The 25,774-nt window shown below is 34.0% G+C and overlaps 2 protein-coding genes across 3 annotated transcripts in view; both read left to right on the top strand.

The window, feature by feature from the left end:
* Positions 1-569, top strand: part of MIK (pfkB-like carbohydrate kinase family protein) — a 13,827-nt gene extending 13,258 nt beyond the window's left edge. Inside the window, exon 2 of the mRNA XM_006848156.4 lies at positions 155-569. Coding sequence (XP_006848219.1) covers positions 155-370 — 216 coding nt within the window. The 3' untranslated portion in view covers positions 371-569. The remainder of the gene's footprint in view (positions 1-154) is intronic.
* A 5,137-nt stretch (positions 570-5,706) lies between these two features.
* Positions 5,707-24,560, top strand: LOC18437961 (SGNH hydrolase-type esterase superfamily protein). Of its 2 annotated transcripts, XM_011626462.3 has the most exons (6): positions 5,707-5,938; positions 19,286-19,363; positions 21,010-21,150; positions 21,327-21,403; positions 21,477-21,626; positions 23,938-24,560. In XM_011626462.3, the coding sequence occupies exons 1-6, from the start codon at positions 5,828-5,830 to the stop codon at positions 24,149-24,151; spliced, it is 771 nt and encodes a 256-aa protein (XP_011624764.1). In that variant the 5' UTR covers positions 5,707-5,827; the 3' UTR covers positions 24,152-24,560. The 2 variants fall into 2 exon arrangements, with proteins under 2 accessions (XP_011624764.1, XP_011624765.1); XM_011626463.3 differs by lacking the exon at positions 19,286-19,363.
* Positions 24,561-25,774: the final 1,214 nt, after the last annotated feature.

Here is a 25,774-nt window from a genome sequence, read left to right as displayed (position 1 = left end):
TCAATTATTGGCATAAAACTTAGAAATCGGGCTTGGAGTTGAGTGTTTGGTTGTTCCAATGATAATGAACATATTTGGATCAGTTTCAGCAGTAATATCTCTGAGTTGTATGAGGAAGTTTTTTGACAATCAATTTTTGTATGAGGAATTGCAGAGAGTGAAGGATGAGATAGAGAAGAGAAGTGCGAGGTGCATCAATGGCTGCAAAAGGAAAGAAGGGGTTACTGATTTTGGTAAGTCAGTTGGTTTTGAAGAGTTCCGAGCAGTACTTGCTGAAGTTGCTCTAGACATTAGTGGCAGACAAAATGGCCCATTCAATCCTCCATCTCAGGGAATGGAGCTTGTTGGCAACCTCAAGAGAGAATGGTGAGCCAAAGGAAGACGAAAGCTTTCAAGTTTCTCTAGAGAGAGAGAGAGAGAGAGAGGTCTTGAGGCTTGCATTGACATTGACAATGGCATATGGGCTGAATACCTGAGTTAATAATAGCTCTATGGTCATTGCCCAGGAAAAAAAAAAAAAAAACAATGGGTGTTTGAGGTGGGTATTTTCGTGATCATAGTTTCTTCTATATTTATTTGTGCAAATAAGTGGTTTAAAAAATGAATCGGTGACTCGGATCGGGCATCTTAAAAATCGATCTGGATCGACAAATCGACGATCCGGATCGGGAATTGGGCCGAATCGCTCTGATTAAGCCTTAAAAAAATTCAAAAAAATTATTAAAATTCATTATAAATGTTGTTTTTTATGAATCAAATAAGAAATGAGGGTACTACATTATTAACTTTCATTGTTTTCATCAATTTATGAATATTGAGATGTTCTTTCTTGTATGAACTTATGTTGACCATTAAATTTACATCACACAAAAAAAATCATAGAATTATCATGGATTAATTATATAATCATATATGGACTATAATAAAGAGTTGACTAAATCGATGAAAAATTGGCCACTAAAATATCGAATTGGCGGAAAACCCTAATCCAGCAAAAAAACCCAAATTATTACAACTTAACTAACTATAATATTATATACCAGTAATATTTTATAATTATTTTATTATATAAATAATAATAAATTCAAAATATTTTATAATATCATTTAATTTAAAATGTATTATTGACAACTGTAAGAAAAATAATACACTACATGATTTATAATACAAAAATTAATAAATAAAATAAAAAATGTGGTTATCAATGTAGAAATTATTATAATGCGTATTAATTTTTTTTAATTTTTAAGGTTTTTAGAATAAATTAGTGGAAGAGATTATTAGTAGAAAGAGAGAGATTTCAAATGGCCTCATTGTATGAATCTTATCTTTAAATTAATATTACTAAATTTATGTTAAAGACCATCATGTTATAAAAATAAAAAATATAATTAGACCATTTATTCTTAGGTTGTATGAAGAAATACCTTTTATTTTTTTGACAAGAAATACTTATTGTGTTATCTTTTATTTTTTTTTACAAAAAAAATATGATACTTGTTGATTATCTTTGTTTTTTTTTTTTGACAAAAGAAGAAGATGTTGTACTACATTTTTTTTTGCTTGTTGTATTACTTTTTATTTTTTTTACAAGAAAAATAAAAAAATGATGCTGCCAAAGTACATTTTATTTTTTTATGCCTTTTGTTTTATATTTTTTGCAATAAATAGTTGTTATATCACTTTGTATTTTTTTTACAAGAAAAATAAAAAATTATTGTATTATCTTTTTTATCTTTATCTTGAAAAACCTTTTATTTTATATTTTTTTCTATTTTTTAACAACAATATTTTCTGCCTTTATTTATTTTTTTGACAACAAATTGTATTTGTTTTACAAGAAAAATAAAAAAACGTTGTATTACCTTTTTTTATCTTTATCTTGACAAGCTTTTTATTTTATATTTTTTCTATTTTTTTACAACAGTATTTTCTGCTTTTGTTTATTTTTTTTAACAAGAAATTTCTTTTTGTATTTTTTTGTTGTGCGCTAAGGGGTTCGAACTGAAAAAAAAAAGAATTTAGTTGTGCGCTAAGGGGTTCAAACTCAAAATATTTTTTGGTGTTCGCTATGGGGTTCGAACTCAAGACATTCACCGCAAAATTGGTGTTGTCAACCAACACGGCCACGTCGCTACATGTGATTCTAGTAACGTCTATAATAATATATATTTTATCATCTTGCTTTAATGATTTTTTGTGGGAACTATCCCACATCGAAGGATAAATGTTGCTTGGTTCTCTATAAAGTCATGTGTCATTGGCACTCACTTACGCGTGTAAAAATGCGAGGGAGGCAAACGTGAGGTGAGTTACCACAAGTGGCCACATGTCACTCTCGTGAGGTGGCCACGTGTCACAAATGTGAGGTTGTCACGTGTAAATCCAAAAAAGATAGGTTTTTTCGTTGAGACTCGCTGTTCACTATTCGGAATCGCCCGGTTCTCTCTGGACACGGGCGATTCCTGGTTTTTTTGTGGAATCGGCTCGGTAGCAGACGATTCCCGAGTCGAACCGGGCGAGTCCGGTTCAACTCGACGAGTTTTCAAACACTGGCGCAAATGATGTCAAAAGTGTTTTTAGCTTTGTACGTGCATCTTCTGTATGTCTCTCTTATCGTGGTTAATCGTAGCAGCTATCTTTTAAGGACTTAAGTATTACGAGATTATTTACTTTTGGTACATTGATGTCACAATCATTTTTAGCTATTAGATGTGAAATCCAATAAATTGAGGTGCCTTACAATATTGAGAAATTTTATTTAGGATTTTGTTCTCAAATACTTAATTTCACATCAAATAGTCAACAATGATTGTAACCTCATTGCATCAAAAGTAAATGATCTACATTTTAATCTTTTAATTAGGAAGTAAATACAAAATCAATCATAAAATCATATTTGGTATGCGTGCATGTTGTTCCTACAACTGCTCATGAAGTAAACAATGTCCACAAGTATCCCAAAGTTCAGTTGCATAGAGAAAATGTATTAAAAATAACAACCTTTTGATGCTTCCAGTCCCTATAAGCTATGGTTCTTGGGTCTCTTCGTTCAAATAAAATGGTCAGAGAGATTGAGAGTTTTTGTTTTTGGTAATTCAGTAGCGAAGACATGCCCTACTTGTTTTTTATAAATAATTTTAGGAGTTATTTTTTTATTTTTTATTTTTAAAATATTAATGAGGTGGTGTAAACAATGTGTTGGTGGGCACCGTGAACCTAGCCCCTTTCCCGAGAGTAAAGGTGTGTTGGTGGGTACCGTGAACCTAGCCTTTTTCCCGAGAGTAAAGATGATAGGATGGAGTTCGGTGAAAGTTGAGAGAGAGCTGAGCAATGAGAGGCCCACCCCATTTGATTGACATTATTGCTATCATTTATGGGACGGTGGAGAGATGGATGGGTAACCTTACGGTTTGATGGGTTTAAGCTCTTTACTCTTTAACATCGTAGCAGTTCGTTTGCTGAAAATGCAGAAAAGTTTTGACGATTTATTGTCATTTGGTTTTATGAGTTAATATAGAAATAAGAGCCTGTAGATTTTAGACAAGAGTTTCAATTTCCACAAAGCGAGTTTCTTCTTTTTTTTCTTGGTGATTCAGTAGAAAAATAAATCCCTATTTATTTTTTCAAATAGTTTAAGAGTTTATCGTTTTGAAAATGATAGCGGAGCAGTGTCAATGAGAGCGGGTGACTAAGCTACCACAACGACCCAACCCATTTATTTCTCTCAAAGATATAAATGATTATGGTGTTTGAATAGAGAGAGGGGAGTAGGTGTTTTTTAATAAAAGAGTTTTTGCATGTCCATCATGCACCATTGGTGTTTCTATAGACAGAGAGAGGGGGAGTAGGTATTTTTTAATAAAAGAATTTAAGTAGTTTTGCATGTGCATCAAGCACCAGTCGTTTGCGCTTAACGCTTTTAGGATGTTGAAGACAATCATCGATTTGTTCCCCATCTCCCTCTCTCTTCTTATGCTTCTAGACGTTCCTTTTAAAACCTTGTGGCCTTTGATCCAGATCACGGTTAGATACCTCTTAAATTTCTACTGTATAAACCCTTATTTAAATTGGTATTTTATTTTTTAAAGAAATTTAGATCACTTAACCCATACTATACGTCATAAAAACTAGAAAAATATCTCAATAGACCCAATTTTTAAATTTAATTTCTCGATAGACGTAAACTTTCTAAACCTATCTTACTGCATATAGATTCATCTTTTATATCTTCTAACCTCTAAATTATGTTTACTCATTTTATCTTAACTTTTTAGCTCAAATAAGATTGAAAAATACTTCTTTAAAAAAAATCTAGCTTTCTCTCTTCTTTCTTTATCTTCAGGTGCTTTTCTCATGGGGAGAGAGAGAGTTGGGGAACAGGGAGAGAGACACGGGAGAGAGGGAAGGGGTTAGAGAGATAAAGAGAAATACGTAAAAATAGGGGCTTTAAAAATGATCCTTTTGTAAAAAAATTTGGGCCAAAAATAGGATAAAGTTGGTATTGGGGTTTGAAGATATAATAGATAGAATTTTCGCGCTGTTAGATAAGTTTTAAAACTTTAGGTTTACGGATAAATGAAATTTAAAAATATAATCTATATAGATATTTTAAAAAAAACTAACCCATGTTATACAACATAAAAATTAACTATAGCATTTTACTTACCAGAAAAATGTTATATCGCATTTTATAAAGTTTGTTCAAGGATGGGAAGTTCTATTTTTTAAAATAAGGGGATAGAATTTATTTTTAAAAAACCTAACGGAATGCATAAAGATGGAGAAGTTTCCTTTATTCACGTGATCTTGTAAATCTAGATAAACCTTTTTATTTATTTATTTATTTATTTATTATTTTGTCACGTATCATATAGTCTTTATGTACACGTTAAGAAAATTAAAGAGAGAGAGAGGGATGGAGTGGGTAGTCCAACTACCCTCTTTAATTCCCTGTTTGCCTTTCTTCTGTGTTTGCCTATTTTTCATCCATTTATTTCATTCGATTCCCCATAAAAACAAATGTGGAAATACACAAATTCCAAATTCTTCCTTGAATTTCGAATCTGAAAGCTAAAAAGATCATTTATTTTAAAATGGTATTAGTTCTAGTTGTTGTTTCAAGCTGTACTTTAAAATTTGTAATTCTTCTTTGAATTTCGAATCTGAAAGTTAAAAAGATAATTTATTTTAAAATGGTATTAGTTATAGTTGTAGTAACAAACTGTACTTTAAAATTTCTAATTCTTCCTAGAATTTCGAATCTGAAAGTTAAAAGATAATTTATTTTAAAATGGTATTAGTTATAGTTGTAGTAACAAACTGTACTCTAAAATTTGTAATTCTTCCTTGAATTTCAAATCTGAAAATTAAAAAGATCTTTTATTTTAAAATGGTATTAGTTATAGTTGTAGTAACAAATTGTACTTTTAAAATTTGTTTAATATACCTTAGGGGCCTCTTGAATTAGTTATATTAAAAGCAAAGAATATCTATAATAATAATATAAGGAAAATTATCAGTAGATGTCGTAATCGAAAAAATTGTGGAAATAGTTTAAATGTGGAGGTGTTTTAAATTAGCATAAATTAGTGAAAAAAAAATTAAATAATAAAAACTGTAATTAAAAAAAAATCCTAAATCAGAGTTTCATGCGGGAGGTAGCTGCAAGCATTGTAAAACACGATGTTCCCGAGGCATCAAACCATCCACAACCCAAATACTCTCTGCAAGAGAGAGAGAGAGAGAGAGAATCAGTCGGTGGGGAAGAGAGTGAGGGGAAGAGAGAGGAATACTCTGTCAGTGAGGTAAGAGAGCGAGAGAGAGGATGTTGGGACCTTGTCGTCCACAGATTGTGTTGTTTGGGTCGTCGATAGTGCAGTTCAGCTTCGCTAATGGCGGATGGGGGGCTACCCTGGCCGACATCTACGCCCGAAAGGTACTCTCTCTCTCTCTCTCTCTCCCTCCCTCCCTCTATCTCTCGCTTGTTATTCGTCTCCCGACTTGAATAAACATTTGGATTCTTTCTCTGTCTCCTTAACAGTCAAAATAAGAGATATTTGGATGTTCTCATCTAAGCCAATTGATGAAGCAACTGTAATGGAATGATCATGCTCTATCCAACTTTGACCGATGTTATTTTCATTTTACATTGTCGACATTAAAAACAGACAAAAAAAATCATGTAGAATGGGAGTGGAACTTTATGCAAACACTCAGAGGAATTCATTTGACAAAAAGGAGATGCATTCCCCATCCATTGGATTTATGTAAATGCTTAGAGGATTTAGGTAAGTGCTTATAAAGAAAAATGTGCATTTTCCATTCAAATTTCTAAGTATTGATACTACTGTCTGCAACCAAACATTGTTTGAACCTTTACATTCTATAGTCATTGTAATCATCATCGCAGCTTTTTTTCACCCATTTGGGGACAACTACACGGATCCTGATATGCCGTGCTCTATCAAGGGCCATACCCTTGGCCATAAGTCCCTATGTCTTCTAACCATATCTTTTTGAGCCTACTCTTTGCATTTTTTGAGCCTTCCACTAGAACTAACTCGTACCTACAAATGGCCAGCCCATCTAAACCTACTTATCACCTGTTAGAGCCACACCTAAGTTCTCCTAAATGTATTCATTTTGTACTCTATCCTTTCTTGTCTTGCCACTCATTCATCTCAATTACACTCATCCTATGGGTATGGGTATGTTGTTTCATATCAGCTTGATTAGTATGTGGCGATCACATAAAACCTCAGTTGCACAGTGCCACTTCTCCCACCTAGCTTTATTTCTATTTGCGACATCTTCCTCAATCTATCCATTTTTCTAGATTATCGACCCAAGATATTGAAAGTGCACTCTTTTTGGTATTTCTTGTTCATCATTCTTAATTGCTTCCTCTACTCCTATTATTACTAAACTTGCATTCATACACTCTATCTTAGTCCAGCTAATTGATTTACCGTTACATTCTATAGTAATGGTAAATCAATTTTGGGTTTTGGAAAGCAAGAGAAATGAGGCTATACAAGGATTTGAAAATTTAATATCTTCTCTTATATTCTATTGCAATTTAGTTCCTAATAATAATAAGAATAGTAGTAATATTATTAATAATAATGATAATGATAATAATAATAATAATAATAATAATAATAATAATAATAATAATAATGATAATAATAATAACTACTACTACTACTACTACTACTACTAATAATAATAACTACTATGGGGACAGCAGCAAGTGCAAAAAGCATTGAAATACATTTCATTTCATCTTACTGTTTGAAGACTCAGCCAATTTGAGTTGGACTCGGCCCTCGGCAGTGTGCTTGCTAAGGCAAATTTTTGTACAAACTAGAGTTTAGAAATATTATGTTAGTTCTATACAAATTTTGTTAATAAACAGTACAATAGGTAATGTATAAATACATTCTATATAACTTTTATGTGTTTTATGATGATTTGCAAATGTTTTTATTATATGTTGTATTTTATTTTATTTTATTTTCTGAATTGTTTCTAGCTATTACTCAATTTTTTTATATATTCCATCTTCTATATACATTTTTTCCATATTTTATAGACATTTAATGCTTTTTAGTAACTTCTCTTGGTTTTCATTATTTTTTTATTTTTTGCTTTTTTGTTATTTAATTTTGCAATTTTTAGCCCTTTTGTAGCTTGTGCAAGACTCAGGTCAGTCCACTCTAACTCGCCCGAGTTACTTGGCTTGGGTGGGGCACAAGAAGGGGTGGCAATGGGTCGGGTCCGGTTGGACCCGGACCCAGACCCAAATGTATTCGAGTTCAGGTTTTGGACCCGGACCCGACCCGTTGGGTCTAAAAGTTGGACCCATACTCGTCCTCGTTAGGTCTCGAGTCGGTCCCGGGTCTATCCCGTCGGGTCCCGGGTCAGGTCCATTGCCATCCTCACTATGAGCTTTCGTTTTTGTAGCTTACAATGGTGAACAACAGAGAACTAATTTTTGAGGGGTGGGCGATTAGAGAGAGAGAAAGAGACATTCGAGATCCATATAGAGAGCTATGTCTCCAAGAAATTGAGAGAGGGAGGATTGCAGAGAGGGAGGATGGTGATGGGGTTGGCCGTTTGGGGAACTAGGGGAAGACGAAAAGTATTGAAACGATTTTAGGGTTGGGGCTTTGGCCTTTGGGTAAACTAAAAATTTGGGTCCTGGTGCCCACCAGGTCAGGTATAGCAGGATTTGTACCCGGACTCGGACTATCCAGGTATCTTTTGTTGGACCCAAAACCTACTTGCGGGTCCAAACTTAGACCCATACCTGGACCCATGTTAGGTATACCCGGCGGGTATGGGACGGGTCGTCGGGTCCGGGTCCATTGCCATGCCTAGGCACAAGTCCCGAGCCTGAGCCGAGTTCCCGCATTGTTTCATCTCAAGTGTCTTTTTTTTTTTTTTGGGTAAATAAAATGTTAGTGAAAATGGATCATCTCAACTTTCTTAATTTATTCAAATTGTTGAAGTAAAGATTTAAAATAATTGTCGGGTTCAGTTGTTAGCAACAGTGTGCTTTCTCTATGTATATCTTTTGTTAAACATTTTTATTATGATTGAGGAGAAACTAATGGCATTTGCAGTGTGTCTTCTCTATGCTCTCAAATCATGAGTGTATTTTGATACGTCACAACATATATGAGCAAGATTCAACAGAAAATAGGGTTTAAAATTCAACGTATTTACTACAATTGAAGGTAGGGATGCTTCAATGGAGAAAAGTTTCTCTACAATGATGAAATCAACAAAACTAATTCCAACTTCTTAACAAAGTTTTAGATAACCAATCTCCTAAACCCTGATAATAATAAAGTACCAAACCAACCCTACTCATCAAATAAATTCCAAAGAACTTCTCCAAAGTGCCACACCACCCCTTAACATCATTAAAAATCTCAAAAATGTCCTCCAAAGTCCATGAATAAAAAATAAATAAAAAATTAATTGACGTTGATACTGCCATGATGTCAACATGATCACATCAACCACCCCTAGTTAGATGAAGAACTCGCCCTCGAGTTCTATTTAATGTATTAATTACTTCCACCTGTCAGGCTCTACCTTTTGGAACTCAGCTTCTGAAATATACGAGTCTTCTGCTTCAGATTTATCTTTCCAATGCACAAGATACTTGTATATGATCCAAGCCTGATGGTAATAGTCCTGGCAATTGGTCCTTCCAATCCATCTACATCTCTTTGTCATTCTCACCATGATAGTCATTCAGATCCAAAATATTGATTGTTGAATATGGGACGAAATATCATTACCTGCCGGAAGCTCCACTTTTTATGTGTTTTCTCCCAATCTCTTCAAGATATGGCAATGCCCTATGTGCCTAAACTTCAGCTTATGGTATTACCCTCAAGGAAATATCTCCTTCTGTTGGTAGATCATAACGAAATCTATCTCATTAAACTTGTTTTGTTGCCTGTGTTGGTCGACACTCTTCTTGTAACACGCTGTGTTCAACTTAATATTTTATGTCACCTCTGAGTGGATATCTGGAATATGCTCACCCCAAGCCTCTGCGTCATCACTAACTTGCTCAATATCAGGCAAATTCACGAAATCCATTACTTTCTTAAAATTCCTGCCATAAACTATTTCAGAAGATGTTCACCTTATGGTGTTGTTTCCGGCAGTGTTATATGCATATTCAGCTTGACAAGAACAAATCCTGCTATGGTTTTCCTCCTGTCAAACAACACGAAATATTGCACAAACTCCAGTTAGCCACCTCTGTCTGACCATCTGTTTAAGGATGGTACATACTGCTGAACTGCAATATTGTTCCATTTTTTGCCACTAGGTCCTCCAAAAGTGGCTCATAAAGCATGCATCTCAACCTGTCAAGATCTTCAATATTACTGAATCTATTGAATTTTAAGCCCCATTTTCTGTTGAATCTCTCTCTATACTTTGTGCTGCATCACATTTGTTTTCAGGCTGGACAGTTCTTACCGTCTTTGAGGTCATCTAGTTCATGTTTTCCGTATTTGTTCTTCCTTAAAAAAACATTCTTTTAGGCATTAAATGTACGTCCTTTTGCAGAAATTTGTGCATGCAGTAGATTTGTTAGTTGTGTTAGTGTCACAAAATAAAATTGGTTGCATTAATCAAAATGTAATGAAATGGAACAGGTCTGTGATCCTTTTCATTATTGTTTTTGTTCAAAGTATTTTTATAACAAGTTTTTATTTTTTCTTCATCAAAACATCTTTTTTGTTTTTCGAGTTTTTATTGTATTTCTATGTTCTTCTCATTGTTTCTAGAGCTTCTATGGAAGAAGGATCATATTAGCTTCATCTCTTGAGGCCTTTGATGGTGAAGGCAATTCTCTTCGCATGGTGAAGAGTAGAGCATTAAAAGTTGGAGAGACATGAGACTTGCGACTTGCGACATTTGCCTGACTTGACTCAAGCTAACACTTAACCGTCAGATCTTGATCAGATGACTCATAGTGTTTTATTTTTTATATTTATTCGACAAATAATTTTGAAGCAAAATTTGGGGTATGCATAAATCTAACAAGGACGCACATGATAAAAATATTAAAAAAATATTTCCGGTGATGAAAAGTTACCAGAATACCCCTGAAAATTACAAGGGAATTTAGGTCATTTATTTTTATGTAAAATATGTTGTTTTATTTTTTCCAGGTTCGCCCTATTTTTCTGATAGGATGCCAAAATTTCATAAAAAAAAATTTTGTACAAAGAAATGAAAAATAAAACAATGTTTGAAGTGACATTGTGGTATGAACAATCGTAGCCGTTCGATTCAGATCGAATGGCTAAGAAGTGGGGTCGCATATAATTTATATGTTGTTGGGGTTTAGAAACATTTGCCTATATATATATATATATATATATATATATATATATATATATATATATATATATATATATATATATATATATGGAAAAATTTATATAAGTGTGAGGTTCAAAATAATCAAATTAGGCCCCACCTCAAAAATTTCACTAGAAGAGATTGTTTTGATGCCCAAATATCCTCAAATTGATCATCTCGACCTCAAGATGCATGGACATGAGAAAAAAATGAATTTCAAGTTTTGGAAATAGTGCATCTTGTAATGCATTTTTGGACCGTCAATTTTTCAGATTTTCAAGTTTTCGTAGATCTGCTTGATCTACATTATGTTTGAAGTATTAAATTTTATAATTAGAGATGAAAAATTATTTTAAGGGTATCACAAAGATTTTTAGTATTGAAACCACATTTTTCGATACTATTTGAAAGTGCGCTTTATTTTGATTGTTTAGAGCCTCTGCCTTATACAAACTGCACCATATATATATATATATATATATATATATATATATATATATATATATATATATATATATATATATATATATATATAAATGGAAAATGTTGAGATTAACCCACTAGCTCATATGAACATATGAGCCCATCTGGGGCCGATTTGACAGTCATGACTTCGTTTCGTATTTGAATTTTTTTTTTTTATAAATCCAAATAACTTGAAATTTTAGGCGTGTGTTCTTCAAAAATAGGAGAATCTAATAAAAATATCAAAAAAATAATTTGCAAGAAATAAATCGAAAAAATACCCCTGAAAAGTTTTGGGGGTATTTTGGTCAATTTATTTCTTGTGAATTATTTTTTAAATATTTTTTATTTGGTGCATTTTAATGAGTAGAATGGACGAATAAAATTTCAAGTTATTTGGATTTGTAGAAAAATTGAACTTCAAACACGAAATGAGGTCGTGACCGTTAGATCGACCCAGATTCAATTTGGGCCGTTGGGCTCATATGTTCATATGAGCTAGTGGGCTAATATCAGTATTTTCCTATATATATATATATATATATATATATATGAAAAAGAACCTGTCACCCCATGGGCTGATGGAATAGTGTAAGCCCAATGACCCAGATTGAATCTAGGCCGATCTGACGGTCACAACGGCATATTAATTTTAATAGTTTTTAATTATATAGAAACTTCATCCTTTAATTATATATTAGTTGTATAGATCATAGAAAAGAAATTCATTGGGATGTCTGATCAATGGCCGGTCGGTGATGGTGACTCATTGGACACACTTTTTGAGCGGTGACATGTTGTGGTGATTCTCAGTGTTCAACTCCTAATTGGATGGTGATGTGATGACGGTTGACATATGTCCTATTGAGCCATGCCATGCGTACAATATACATATAACCACAACCATCACAATTGACATTCAACGATCGCGATAAACCCTCCCTCCATCTGTGCGAGGGTCACATAATTACGAATGTGTTTTGGTGCACTAGCTAATGTAGACCTATTCAGATTCAAAAATCGATTTTTATTTTTTAGTGTTGACTTGATTCCTTTTTTTATGAGAATTTAGTAGATGCAAAAATACAAAAATCCATCTAATGATTTTAGACCTAGAAGTTCATAGGTTGATAAACTTCATCACCACGATCATGAATTTCAAGGAATAACAGACTCTGAACTATAAGAGTAGACTATTTTCAAGTTTGCCTTTGAACCTCCATTATTATTCCTACATTCTTAGTAACTCATCAGATATGGTTGTAAATATATCTGGCGCCACCCACATGTAAAGCATGTATGAAAATATGTCCCAACCATTAGATCTAAATAGACAGCGCGAATACTTTTATCACAGTGTCACATTGCACACTGTTTGATTTTTAAATTTTTGTTTTTTACACAATTTTGGAATTAAATTTGGGACATGGGGTGCACCTTTCGAAAATGAAAACTAAAAATTTCTTATAAAAATAAACAATCCAAAAGCCCCTACAAATTCTAGGAAAGTTTGGTCATTTTTTCTCATAAAAAATATTTTCTTACTATTTTTATCATGTGCACCTTTGTTAGATGTATGCATATCGCATATTTCTCTTCAACATGATTTATAAAATAAGAAACAAAAAAAAAAAAAACTTTGAGCCATTAGTTCATGATCTGATGCTCAAGAGTGAGTTGTGACTGAAAGAATTCCAATTGCTCATTCAAAGTTTTCACCCATATATATGAAGCAGAAACGCAGTTAGAGTAATATGCCATTTGGTTGAAGTCATAGATCTACACATGAGAGAGATTTAGGAGGGGCATGTCTTGCCGTGATTTATATATATATATATATATATATATATATATATATATATATGGAAGATGCTAGGGTGAGCCCACTAGCTGATGGAATAGTATAAGCCCAATTGTCCAGAAATCTGGGCCGATCTGATGGTCAGGACTGTATATCGGTAATATAATTTTAATATTTTTTATATAAATCCAAATAATATGAAATTTGGAGCATTAATTCCTCTCATCAAGGCTCAGCTAATAAAAATATTAAAAAAAGAATTCACATAAAATAATTGACCAAAATACCTCCGAAACTTTTCAGGGGCATTTTGGTCAATTTAATTTATGCGAATTAGTTTTTTTATATTTTTATTAGATTCTATTATTCTTGAATAATAGACGCTGTAAATTTCAAGTAATTTGGATTTGTAAAAAAAAAAATTAAAATTCAATTACGAAATACAATTGTGATCATTTGATCGGCCGAGATTTACGACTGAGAATACGATAATCGCCGTGACCAAATGGCACATGTGGGTATGAGGTTCATCATCGTCTGTCGAATTCTTGGATGATGATTACACAACAATAGTGGGACCAATTAATTCATGTATGCATATCACTCACTAACAGGTTAATTTAGCAGTGCTCAGCCTCATAACCACTTATACCAAGTGCTCACGAGTGTTACAATATACTTATGGAAAGATAAAAGAAAAGGGAATAAAAATGAAAAAGAAACTTGCTATTCATTTTGTGATTTTTTTTTGGGCAAAATTTCTATAATAGGTTTGAAAGCTGGAGCTTTTGACAGCATCGCGTTTTTTTTATGGCTGCTTGCTACTTTGGGGTGATGTCCTATGCAAAGCCCAAGGCATTAAAGGTATTTTAGGATGATGTCCTATGCAAAGCCCAAGGCATCAGAGGTATTGAAGGGTGATGTCCTATGCAAAGCCAAGGCATCAAGGTATTGAAGGGAATGTTCATTCCCAAGCTTAGTGGTAGTGGTGCGATCGCCGTCATTGATGCTTTTGTTAATCCTCTCTCACTCTCTCTTTATATATATAGACAATAAAAAACTAACAATAGGCTGTCACCTAAAATGAGCAGTAGTTTCGGTAATGCATGCTGCTATTTAAATTTTAAAATATTTTATAAATTGATTTAAGCTAAAATTTTGTGCATCAATTTTAATTCTTTTGGCTTAAATTTAAAATTTTAAAATGAAATATAAAATGAATCCTAAAAAATAGTGGGGGTAATATTGCGCATCTGTTTTAGTTGTTTTAGCTGTTTTAATTTGAAATATTTCAATAAGCGTAATTTGTTTCTGCACTCGACGTCTTATCCATGATGGTTCCATTCATGGGATAACTGTTAGTATAAACATCTCTCTTTCTCCTTTCTATTTTTTTTTTTTTTTTTGTAGGTTCAGTGATAAGAATCGAACTTGAGATGTAGCATTGATAATATCAATATCAACTATTAACCACTCAAGCGCAAGCCCAATTCACTTGACTTTCTGTTTTTTTCTTCGATTTGTTACTTTTTTCTCACTTTTCTTTGTAGCCCTTTTAGTCTTTTTTCCATCTGGACTTTGGGTTCAATGAATTCTCTCTTCTCTCTTTCTCCTCTTCCTGAGCCTAAATTAGATTTGTGTATGGGGTGTCATAGAGTGTATGTAGATACTTCTTGATTGAGAGTGGGTATGCACTTTTCATAGCTTTTTTTATCAACGTGGCATTGGTGTCGATACTGCATCCTCCTTGCTCAAGGTATCATTCACTCAAAATATTTTGGTATAAAACAAAGTGTCTCTCACCCTATATTTGTGTTATTCTAATATAATATAAGCAAGGTTTTAAAAATATTTGAGCTGACTCGTAATGGTGATAGTGTGATTCTAGAGAAACCTGGAGTCACTTTATTCCCACAGTTTTTTGAATTTTTTTCTACTATGTCTGAAGGATTATCCAACTTCAGTCCCCATTCTTACTCAGCTGTATTTTCAAAGTTCTAATATTGACATTTACTTTTTCTTCCTATCTTACAGAATGTGCTTGGTAGTTCTTGTTCCATAGTGTATCACCTTACTAGCCTTAGGGCAGAGCTCTATGATTGTTGGGACCTACGCTGGTATATACATCATACAAATATTTACACTAGAATGAAGAATTGAGATGCAAATTATATACCTTTTGCAAGATATATATTATTTTTTCGAAAAGCATACTATATATACTAATGTATATAATCTTGTTATTGTTATTGTTGCAGGGGTTCTTGAAACTTCGAATAAAGAAATGGTTGAGAAATCCAATGATAAGGTGCATTGTCATTACCCCAAGTTTAGTGGTTGCCATTATTGGAGGATCCTCACCGGCATGGATGTTGGTGGTTGCAAGCCTGGCGGAGCTTGAGGATCCTCCAATAATGGCAACCACTAAACTTGTAAACTTGGGTAATGACAATGCATCCTATCATCAGATTTTTCAACCATTTCTTTATTCGAAGTTTCAAGAACCCTTGCAACAATAACAAGATTATATATTAGTATATATAGTATCTTTTTTGAAAAAATAATATATATCTTGCAAAAAATATATAATCTGCATCTCAATTCTTCTTTCTAGTGTAATACCTGCATCACCTACTGACCAGCGTAGGTTCCTATAATCGTAGAGCTTTGCCCTAAGGCTAGTAAGGCGATGACATACACTTTGGAATTAGAACTACAAGGCACATTCTGTAAGATATGGGGAAAAAGAAAATGTCATAATTAGAGTTTTGAAAATCAGAAGCAGACGAGTAGGAATGGACTTGAATTGCGAGGGGATTGATTCCAAATTGGATCATCCTTGGGACATAGTAGAAAAAAATTCAAAAAGCTGTGGGAATCAAGGGATTCTATGTTTCTCAACTAGAATCACACACCCATCATTACGAGTCAGCTCAACGATTTTTAAAACCTTGCTTAGTACTATATTAGGACAACACATAAATATAGGGTGAAAGGCACTCTCTTTTGTACCAAAATATTTTGGGTGAATGATACCTTAAGCAAGAAGGATGCAGTGCTCAGATCAAGGTTGTCACATCTATCTTTGTCCTCAGGGAAGATGTCCGACCTTGAGCACACAGTACCTGACACCACCGCCACATTGATCAGAAAATCTATGAAAAGTGCAAACCCACTCTCAATCAAGAAGTATCTGCATGCACTCTATGACACCCCATACACAAATTTAATTCAAGTTGAAGCATAAATCATTCTCAGGGAGAGAGAGAATCCATTGAACCCAAAGTCTAGATGGAAAAAGGGTTAAAAAGGCTATTAAAAAAAAAGTGAAACAGAAACAAGTAACAAATCGAAGGAAAAAAAAAAGCCAAGTATATTGGGCTTGGGCTTGGGCTTGAGTGGTTACTAGTTGATGCTAGCAATGCTACATCTCAAGTTCAATTTCTATCATTGAGCTACCAAAAAAAAATAGAGAGAGAGAGATGCTTATACTAACATTTATTCCATGAACGAACCAAGAATCTTCTTGGAAAAGACAAGCGTCGAGTATAGAAACAAATTACACACTTGAAATATTTCAAATTAAAACAAATATAAAATCTTAGCTTAAATATAAAACAATTAAAACAGATGCACAAAATTACCCTCACCATTTTTTAGGATTTGTTTTATATTTCATCTTAAAATTTTAAATTTCAAGCTAAAACAAATGCGCAAAATTTAGCTTAAATCAATTTATAAAAAATTTAAATCGTAACATGCATTATCGAAACTACTACTCATTTTAGGTGACATCCTTTTTTTAGCTTTTTTTTTGTCTATATATATAAAGAGAGAGGATTACGGCATAACACGATCCCCAATGAGGGCGATGCAGCACCGGTCGTGCCACTACCACTAAGCTTGGGAATGAGCATTCCCTTCAATACCTTTGATGCCTTGGCTTCACATAGGCCATCTCCCCAAAGTCGCAAGCAACCACCAGAAAAACCAGTGATGCTATCAATAGCTCCAGCTTTCGAACCTCTTGTACAAATTTTACCCCAAAAAAACCATCACAAAATGAATAGCAAGCTTTTTCATTTTTTTTTCCATTTCTTTTGCTTGTAAATAAGTATATTGTAACACTCGAAAGACTTGGTATAGGTGGTTATGAGGCTGATCACGGCTTAATTAACTTGTTAGTGAGTGATATGCAAGCATGACTTGGTTGGTCCCACTATTGTTGTGTAATCATCATCGAAGAATTGGATGGACGGTGATGAACTTCATACCCACATGTGCCATTGGTCACGGTGATTATGGTATTCTCAGTCGTATTATAATTTAAGACAGTATATATATATATATATATATATATATATATATATATATATATATATATAGATATATATATATATATATAAATTAATTACGGCAAAACATGCCCCTTCTAAATCTCTATCGCATGTGTAGATCTATGACTTCAACCAAATGGCATATCACTCTAGATGTGTTTCTGCTTTTTATATATATGGGTGAAAACTTTGAATGGACAGTTGGAATTCTTTCAGTCACAACTCAGCTCTTGAGCATCAGATCATGATCTAATGGCTCAAAGTGTTTTATTTTTGTTTCTTATTATATAAATCATGTTGAAGTGAAATATGGGGTGTGCACACATCTAAAAATGGTGCACATGATAAAAATAGTAAGAAAATATTTTTGATGAGGAAAAATGACCAAACTTCCCCAGAACTTGTAGGGGCTTTTTGGTTATTTATTTTTTTAAGAAATTTTTAGTTTTCATTTTTGCTAGGTGCGCCCCAATAAGGTGAGGTCATGTCCCAAATTTAATCCCAAAATTTTGTAAAAAAAAATTAAAAAATCAAACAGTGTTCAATGTGGCACTGTGATAGATGCATTCCCGTTGTCTATTTAGATTTGATGGTTGGGACCAATTTTCATACATGCTTTACATGTGGGTGGCTCCAGATATATTTACAGCCATTAATGCATATTTGATGAGACTCTAATAATTAATAGGAATAATAACAGCAGTTCAAAGACAAACTTGAAAATAGTCTACTTTTAGAGTCTGTTATTTCTTGAAATTCATGATCATGGTGATGAAGTTTATCAACCTATGAACTTCTAGGGTCGAAAATCCTTCATTAGATGGATTTTTGCATTTGCTAAATTCTCATAAAAAAAGGGATCAAGCTAACATTAAAAAATAAAAATGGATTTTTGCATCTGAATAGGTCTGCATTAGCTAGTGCACCAAAACCCATCCTTAATTTTGTGACCTGCCTCCAAATGGAGGGACAATTTATCGAAACTGTTGAATGTCAATTGTGACAACTGTGGTTACATGTAGCATGCAATTTTATTGTACGCGTGGCATGGCACAAAAGGATGTATGTCAACCGTCATCACATCACCATCCAATCGGGAGTTGAACGCCAAGAATCACCACATGTCACCACTCCAAAAGTGTCCAATGAGTTGCCATCACCATCCAGCCATTGATTGGACATCCCAATGAACTACTTTTTCTATGATCTTATAATTAAAAGGATGAAGTTTTTATTAGCCTAATCCTTATGAAAACAAAATAAAGCCTCACCTTAAATTCTCATCCAAAAAGCACTTTCGGCAATGGAAATCTCTATGATGGCTCTAAAATCAATTTCCAACATCGACAATAAAATTTGAAACTCAAAAGATGTATGTTGTGTTATGGTTTTAGTTCAACAATAGGAGTGACTTGTCATGTGACAATAATGATGGTAATGGTGGTGGTGGTAGTATAGCAGTAGTAGTAAAGATAATAGATATATCATGAGCTTTTTCATCTTCTACTTCATATTGATTGTCATTGCAGTTTATAATGTTATGGTGCCGTCATTGTTGTGGTGGTTTAAATTCTACTTACAGGTAAAGGACTGTGTTCTGAAAATGCTGTCTATATGTTTAAGTTACTATTAGAAAATATTTTTTTTCTGTCTTTTTCTTTTTTAAAATTTTTATGTCTAATGGATATATGGTTATTGTATGTATTGTTGTGCTACTTTCTAAAGCCATGTTATTTTTCCTACTTTGTTAGATATCTTAGGGTCAATTGTCATTTTGTAGGCAGATATTTTATTGCGGGGCTATTCTGGTTGGAACACAAGGCGTGCCCTCGAAGTGATAGAAAAAGTTTTTCCCAAGGTATGGTCGAGTTAATGTTACCAGTGAGCTTAGTATTTCATTTTTCATCTTTTTTTTTTTTTATTGTTATCGAACTTTGCCATGGCTGGTCCCAAGCTAGTCATACCGGTCCCAAGTTTGGATAAAGGAGGAAGGTTGTGTTTGGTAGGGCAGCCAGCGTAATGCTTTGCCACACCTTTTCATGAATCCTAAATGGTCTGGCTGAGGGTGTAGCCCTTGGTAGAGCAAAATGGCGGAACATGATTATGTATCCTACCCCAAATAGTTGGGATAAGGCACTGATGATGATGATGGTTGTTGTTATTTTAATTTCCTGGTTAGCTAGTTTCATGAGTATACAAATCATCCTTTTTTAGCCACGTATTGTCATAAAAGGAACCTCTGGGTTTTTTGTTTTTGATCAATATATCTAAGGAGCCTCATTTTGTTGCTGACTGTTTTGAATTTTTTTATGCTTTTAGTGTTCCAGTACCCTTTTGCTATGGCTCTTGATAGGTTATAATACAGTTCTGATACAGTTCTGTTTGTCCGATGGTTCTTGATAGGTTATAATACAGCTCTGTTTGTCCGAGTTCCTTAACATATATGAATCAAAATGATATCCATCTGGTCAAATTAATGGATATATCCAATTTTTCTACTCTCTAATAGGAGTCCAAAGTTATTGGCCAAGAAACTGTTAGTGATAAAGTGGATGGTATCCGACATGTTTAAAATGAGTTGGACTTTTAAGCATGAGCCATCACTTGTATCATTTTTGTCATTTCACTTTGTCATAGAAATGTTCAGAAGACCTAATTTTTGTCCACACAATTTACCCTTGTGAAGCATAGATGACTCTTTTTTGGTGAACTTCTTAGCATTAGTGGTCTCTTATGACACTTTTTGATGGAAGATGTACTTTTTTCTGGAATGAGTTATATGTTATGAATTGTAGAGAAAGTATGCCATAGTATATTTAGGGATTGTGTATTCACAAATACTCATGGTGTCAAATGTCAAATCAGATGGTTTGGATGTGTCATTTATCCGCTCAAAGTCGAGGAAAATTTTCTCAGACTTCGAGTGTGGTCAATATGACACCTATGGCTACCCAATTTGGCATCTAACAACTTTGGGTTATTGTGATCTTTCTGTACAAAAGGTAAATGGTTATTGTATTTATTTTAATAATGCTCCGTTTTCTTCCTATTCCAGATAGGATAGTGTTTTTACTGAACTCTCCCAAATCTCAAGGTTTATTTTACTATCATTGGTGTTTCAAAAATTGGAATTGGGATTCTCGGCAGTGGTAGAGTCCGTTTTCGCTGGTTCGACCTGGGCAAGTCTGATCCGGACAGGGCTATATTTAACAAAGGAAAATTTAAAAGTATTGGAAAACCAGGGAGTGGGGTGATTCCAGGGTTCTTCCCTGTCTAACTCAGGAGATTCCTAAGTTGGACAAGTAATTTTTTTAAACAAGTGATTATAACTAATGCGTTTGTTAATCTAAATTACTGCCAGTTTATGGTGTCACACTTTTTAATGTGATATTTCACTTTCTTTAATTGTGATTGTTGATGAGTTTATTACAATTTAGGGTATTAGCGATGTACTTCACCGTGTACCACATCACTTTCTTTGACTAATTATTGTCTTTGATGTAGGATGCAGACATACAACCTTCTCTAGTTATAATGTATTTTGGGGGTAATGATGCCATGGGTCCTCATTCGTCTGGCCTTGGCCCTCACGTGCCTCTTTCTGAATGTAAAGAGAATCTGCGAAAACTAGCGAATCACATCCTTGTACGTCTTCTAAACATTGAACCTTGAGCTGCTTCGCTTTGTTAATTAGTTTGTATTTAATTTTGTTTTGTTTAATATTTGTTTATAAGCTATTTATCCACTTTTTTTTGCTGTAAATATTATTTATTCTATTTTTATTGTACATTCTGACCTTTTGGGAAATATGTAACTCTCAGAGCCTTTCTGAAAAAACAAGGCTGATCCTTCTTAGTTGTCCTCCTGTCAATGAAGACATGTTCCAGTCCACTACAAGGTGTGGTTGATCTGTATTCTTATGTTTCTGGTATTTTATATTTTTTTTTGACTTTTCATTTGTCTGCATCCAGTGGTATATTTGGTCAAGTAACTCGATCAAATGAGATATGTCGACAGTACTCAGAAGCATGTATAGAGCTCTGCAAGGAGATGGGTTTAAAGGTGGTTGACCTTTGGACATCAATTCAAAAACGAGATGATTGGGCAACTGCTTGCTTAACGTCGGTTTGCTTTCTTTTATTTGTTAATTACCATGTACTTATTTTATTTGATACGTTCATCACTTAAAAAGGAAACTGGGTAGAAGGCTTTATCCACGACATTTACATTTATATGACCATCTTGAGTTTTCTGTTTCCAATTTAAAGGTATACATGATCCCACGCTTTCATGTTTATGTTGCTCTGGCATATGCTATAATAGAGAGGATCTAAAAAATCAAAGAATTCAGTTATCAAAGTAAAAATGAGCATCAGCAGATAGTGGAAGTGATAGACTTTGCATTTCTAAATATTAGGAAAATAGCTCATTTGGCAAACTAATACAACAATATTCGGTGGCCCTCTTTTATGGATTCAAGCCGTATTTAACTTTTAATTTGTGACTTCAAACAGCAAAGGGGATCCTGTCATTTGTTGCTTAGGTGGTCAGAATCATGAGATCGGCTTATATGGATTTAAGGGAAGATACACACACACAACTTGGAACAAGTTTATAGATCATGCAGGTGGTCTAGAAATTTAAAGTATCAATGACAATGGTCTAACCTATCAATTTATTTAGAATGGACTTCTTTTATTTTTGAGACAAACATCCTTTTTACTTCCTATTTTGTCCTATTGACCCTATTTGATTCTTAATAGTTTTTTAGTCTTTTGTTTATTTCTTATCGTTATCTTCAAATTGAATCTTTAATTTTATCATAATTGAATAGTTGGGTCATCAACTTATTAATAGCATGTAGGTCTCTATCGATATTGAGTACTAATCACAAATACTATTCCTACAAAAACTACTATATCTATCCATTACTGCTGCTCTCTATCGATATTGAATTTTAAAGGGCTTTGTAAATCCCTTAAAAAAGTAAAACTGGGAAGGCAAAAAAAAAAAAAAAAAAAAAAAAAAAGAAAAGAAAAGAAAGGGCAAAGGCTTATTTTGTGCATTTCTAGGTTTGCATTTTCAGTTTTTAAATGTCAAGCACTTTTACAATTTGTAAAACCCTTAAAAAAGAAAATGCAGACTGATTTTGTGCATTTCTGTTTTTTGCGTTTTCAGTTTTAAAATTTGAAGCACGTTTACAATATATAAAATCCCTTAAAAAAGAAAATGCAAAAACAGAAAATTGTGTGTAAGTGTTTGTATTTTTGGTTTTGAATATCAACTTTTTGATGAAACTGAAGGGGAAATTCTATAGGATGGCTGTAAACCAGCTGTAAAATGTTGGTCAGTCAAGAAATGATATATCCATAGAATGAGTTTAGCCAAAATGAGGATGTTGAGATGGGTGAGTGGCGAGACAAGAAAGGACAAAATTTGGAATGAATACATCCGAGAGCGCTTAGGGGTAGCTTCAATAGGTGATAAGATCAGGGAAATGAGACTTAGGTGGTCTTTGCCATGTACAACGTCGACCTAGAACAACACCGATTAGGAGGGGTGATGATTTGGTTCAAGTGGAAGGCTCTAAAAGGACAAGGAAAATGTTCAAAGGACATGAATGGAAGTAATGAGAAGAAATTGGTGACTTATGGTCTAATTGAGGGTATGGCCCTTGATAGAGCAGAATGGCAGAAAAGGATTCTACAGTCGACCCCACCCCACTTAATTGGAATAAGGCTCGGATGATTATGATGATGATGAACATAAACGTTTATGGGTTCTTGCAAATTGTAAAGGGCCTTAAAGAGTAAGAACCCAAAAAATAAGTTTAAAAAATAAAATGTACAAAGCACAAATTTATTTTGTGATTTTAAGGGCCTTGCAATCATGGGATGTTGATTTTGGAGTTGTGGAAACATGTGGACTGCAGCGTTGTACTTTTTTGTGCTTCCATAGGTCATGGTTATGAGCTTCTTGTTCAATTGTTTTTATGTTTTGTTCCTGAAATGTTGTTAAGAGTATTAAATTTATGTTGCTTGATGGGTTATTTTCTTTGCAATAATTTTGAGCTTTTCCAAGTTTTCTAATTTCTGATTTTTCAATGGTTTCCCTTATTTTATGGATTTTCATTTATTTTCCATTTTAAAAATTATTCCACCTGTTAGACTAGTGAACTGGTTTGGGACTGGCCGGTTTGACCAAACAGGTGCCTCACCGGTTAAGTCACCGGCCTGGTTCTGACAATGTTTGGGATAGGAAGAGTGGATAGAGAGGTGGGAATAGAGACACGTGGATTTACAAAATGGAATAATCATCTTAAGAAAATTTTAGTGGAATTGCTACTGGCTTGATATTCTCCCTAGGTCTAGTGATATACGAGTCTCTTCCGATATATATTACAGGAACCAACAATTGCTAGTTTTCTTGCAGAGATGGTGTTCACTTCTCCTCTGAAGGGAGCGATATACTGGTGGCAGAAATACTTCAGATTCTCAAGGAAGCTGAATGGGAACCATCTTTGCACTGGAAGGCTTTGCCTACTGAATTTGCTGAAGACTCACCCTACGACCTTGCTGCATCAGATGGGAAGAGCACTCTGAACATATCAGAGTGGATATTCCACAGGGAGGACAAGTGGGACTAGACCCTGCAACCCATCAATAGAATGGTTTCAACTCATTTAAGCTCATTATATTTCATTCTGTACACAAGGAAACATACCTTTGCATATTGCGTTGCCTCTTTCCTTTTAATTATCGCAAGAGACTTGGATGTGAGTGGCTCGAGTAGGGAGGCAGTTTATCAGGCCATGCCTGGGCTTCAAGGTTTGCCAACCATTTTATATAATTCCACAGTGGTCATTATTTGGTCAAGAAAGTCTAAATCTCTGCGCTTTCACTTTGAAATTGTTATAAATGTTTTTTTTTCTTTATACTCTTACATAGAATCAGTGTGATCACATGGGTTGGTAAGGAATGAGACCCAGAATTGTTAGCTTAAGCATTACATGTGAACTGCTGAGATTAGAAATGAAATCTTCGTCTCTTGATGAATATGGAATGTTCGCATTTAGAAACTCACACGGTCTCTGGTTTATTCTTTCCATTTATCAAGGGTGTGTTTACTAGTTGTTTACAGAACTTGGGGCATAGAATTTTGATCAACAACTTAACCAATCACTTGCAATATAACCAACCAAATGACAGGAACCTATTGCAAATCAGAACATAGATTCCCCTCAATATAGGCAAATGCATTTATATGGAGGTGCACATACGGACGTACACAATAGACAAGTGCAGATATGCTGATAGTTAACATGCACATGCATGCATAAAGCATAGGGGATAAGTACGCTCAAGACTCCGACGAAACACCCAAATCCATCCTTCCAAGATGGATTTGGGTATTAAATTTTACTCTGTTCATATCACCACCAAGATCGCGATTATGAAAAAAAAATGCGTGTATAAGTGGTTCATCTTCATTTCAATTTTGCAAAGGTTAAATTATAGAATCCTCCAACACTACATAGAATTTTTCCTAAGATCTCTTCCTATCTTTTAATCTATCATCTACCAGATCGTGATTATGAAAAAAAATCCGTGTATATGTGGTTCATCTTCATTTCAATTTTGCAAAGGTTAAATTATTAGAATCCTCCAACACTAAAATAGAATTTTTCCTAAGATCTTTTCCTATCTTTTAATCTATAATGTAGCCTTATAGCTTAATACATTTTTATCTTATTGCCTAGAGAACAAGAGGGAGAGAATTATCAATATAAAATATAAGTGTAACTATATTAACCCAGTAGAGAATGCTTTTCAAAGTTTCTTTGATTCCTTCTACAAGAATCAGATGGATGGATTATGTTGGACATAAAACCAATTTAGGAAAGATGGTAAATAAAATGCCACAGCATTTGATCATCATAATCGAAGCTTTTTCCCAACTAATTGGGATCCGCTATGCCACAACATTTGACATAAAATATAAAAAAAAATCAATTTATCTAAATTAACGAAAGATGCACATAATGATAGGAGTGAGATCATATTAAAGGATATAATAAGAAGTGAAATTCAAGAAGTATTGGGCAATAGGAACAGGCCAGCCAGAGCCACCCATAGACCAATAGGTCTGAGAGCGGGCCAAGGCCCATGAGCCCGGCAGGGGCCAGGCCGAGCCTCTAAGGTAACTTCACCATAACTGCGTCCTCACAGCACCAGCTGTGAAATGATCGGTTTACTTCTTCAGATGTGCT

Source organism: Amborella trichopoda, chromosome 8 (genome assembly GCF_054954075.1).
Source record: "Amborella trichopoda isolate Santa Cruz 75 chromosome 8, AtrichopodaSantaCruz75HAP2 v2.0, whole genome shotgun sequence".
Lineage (NCBI taxonomy): Eukaryota > Viridiplantae > Streptophyta > Magnoliopsida > Amborellales > Amborellaceae > Amborella > Amborella trichopoda.
Note: the sequence above shows the minus strand (reverse complement) of the source record. Positions and strands in the feature narration are given on the sequence as shown.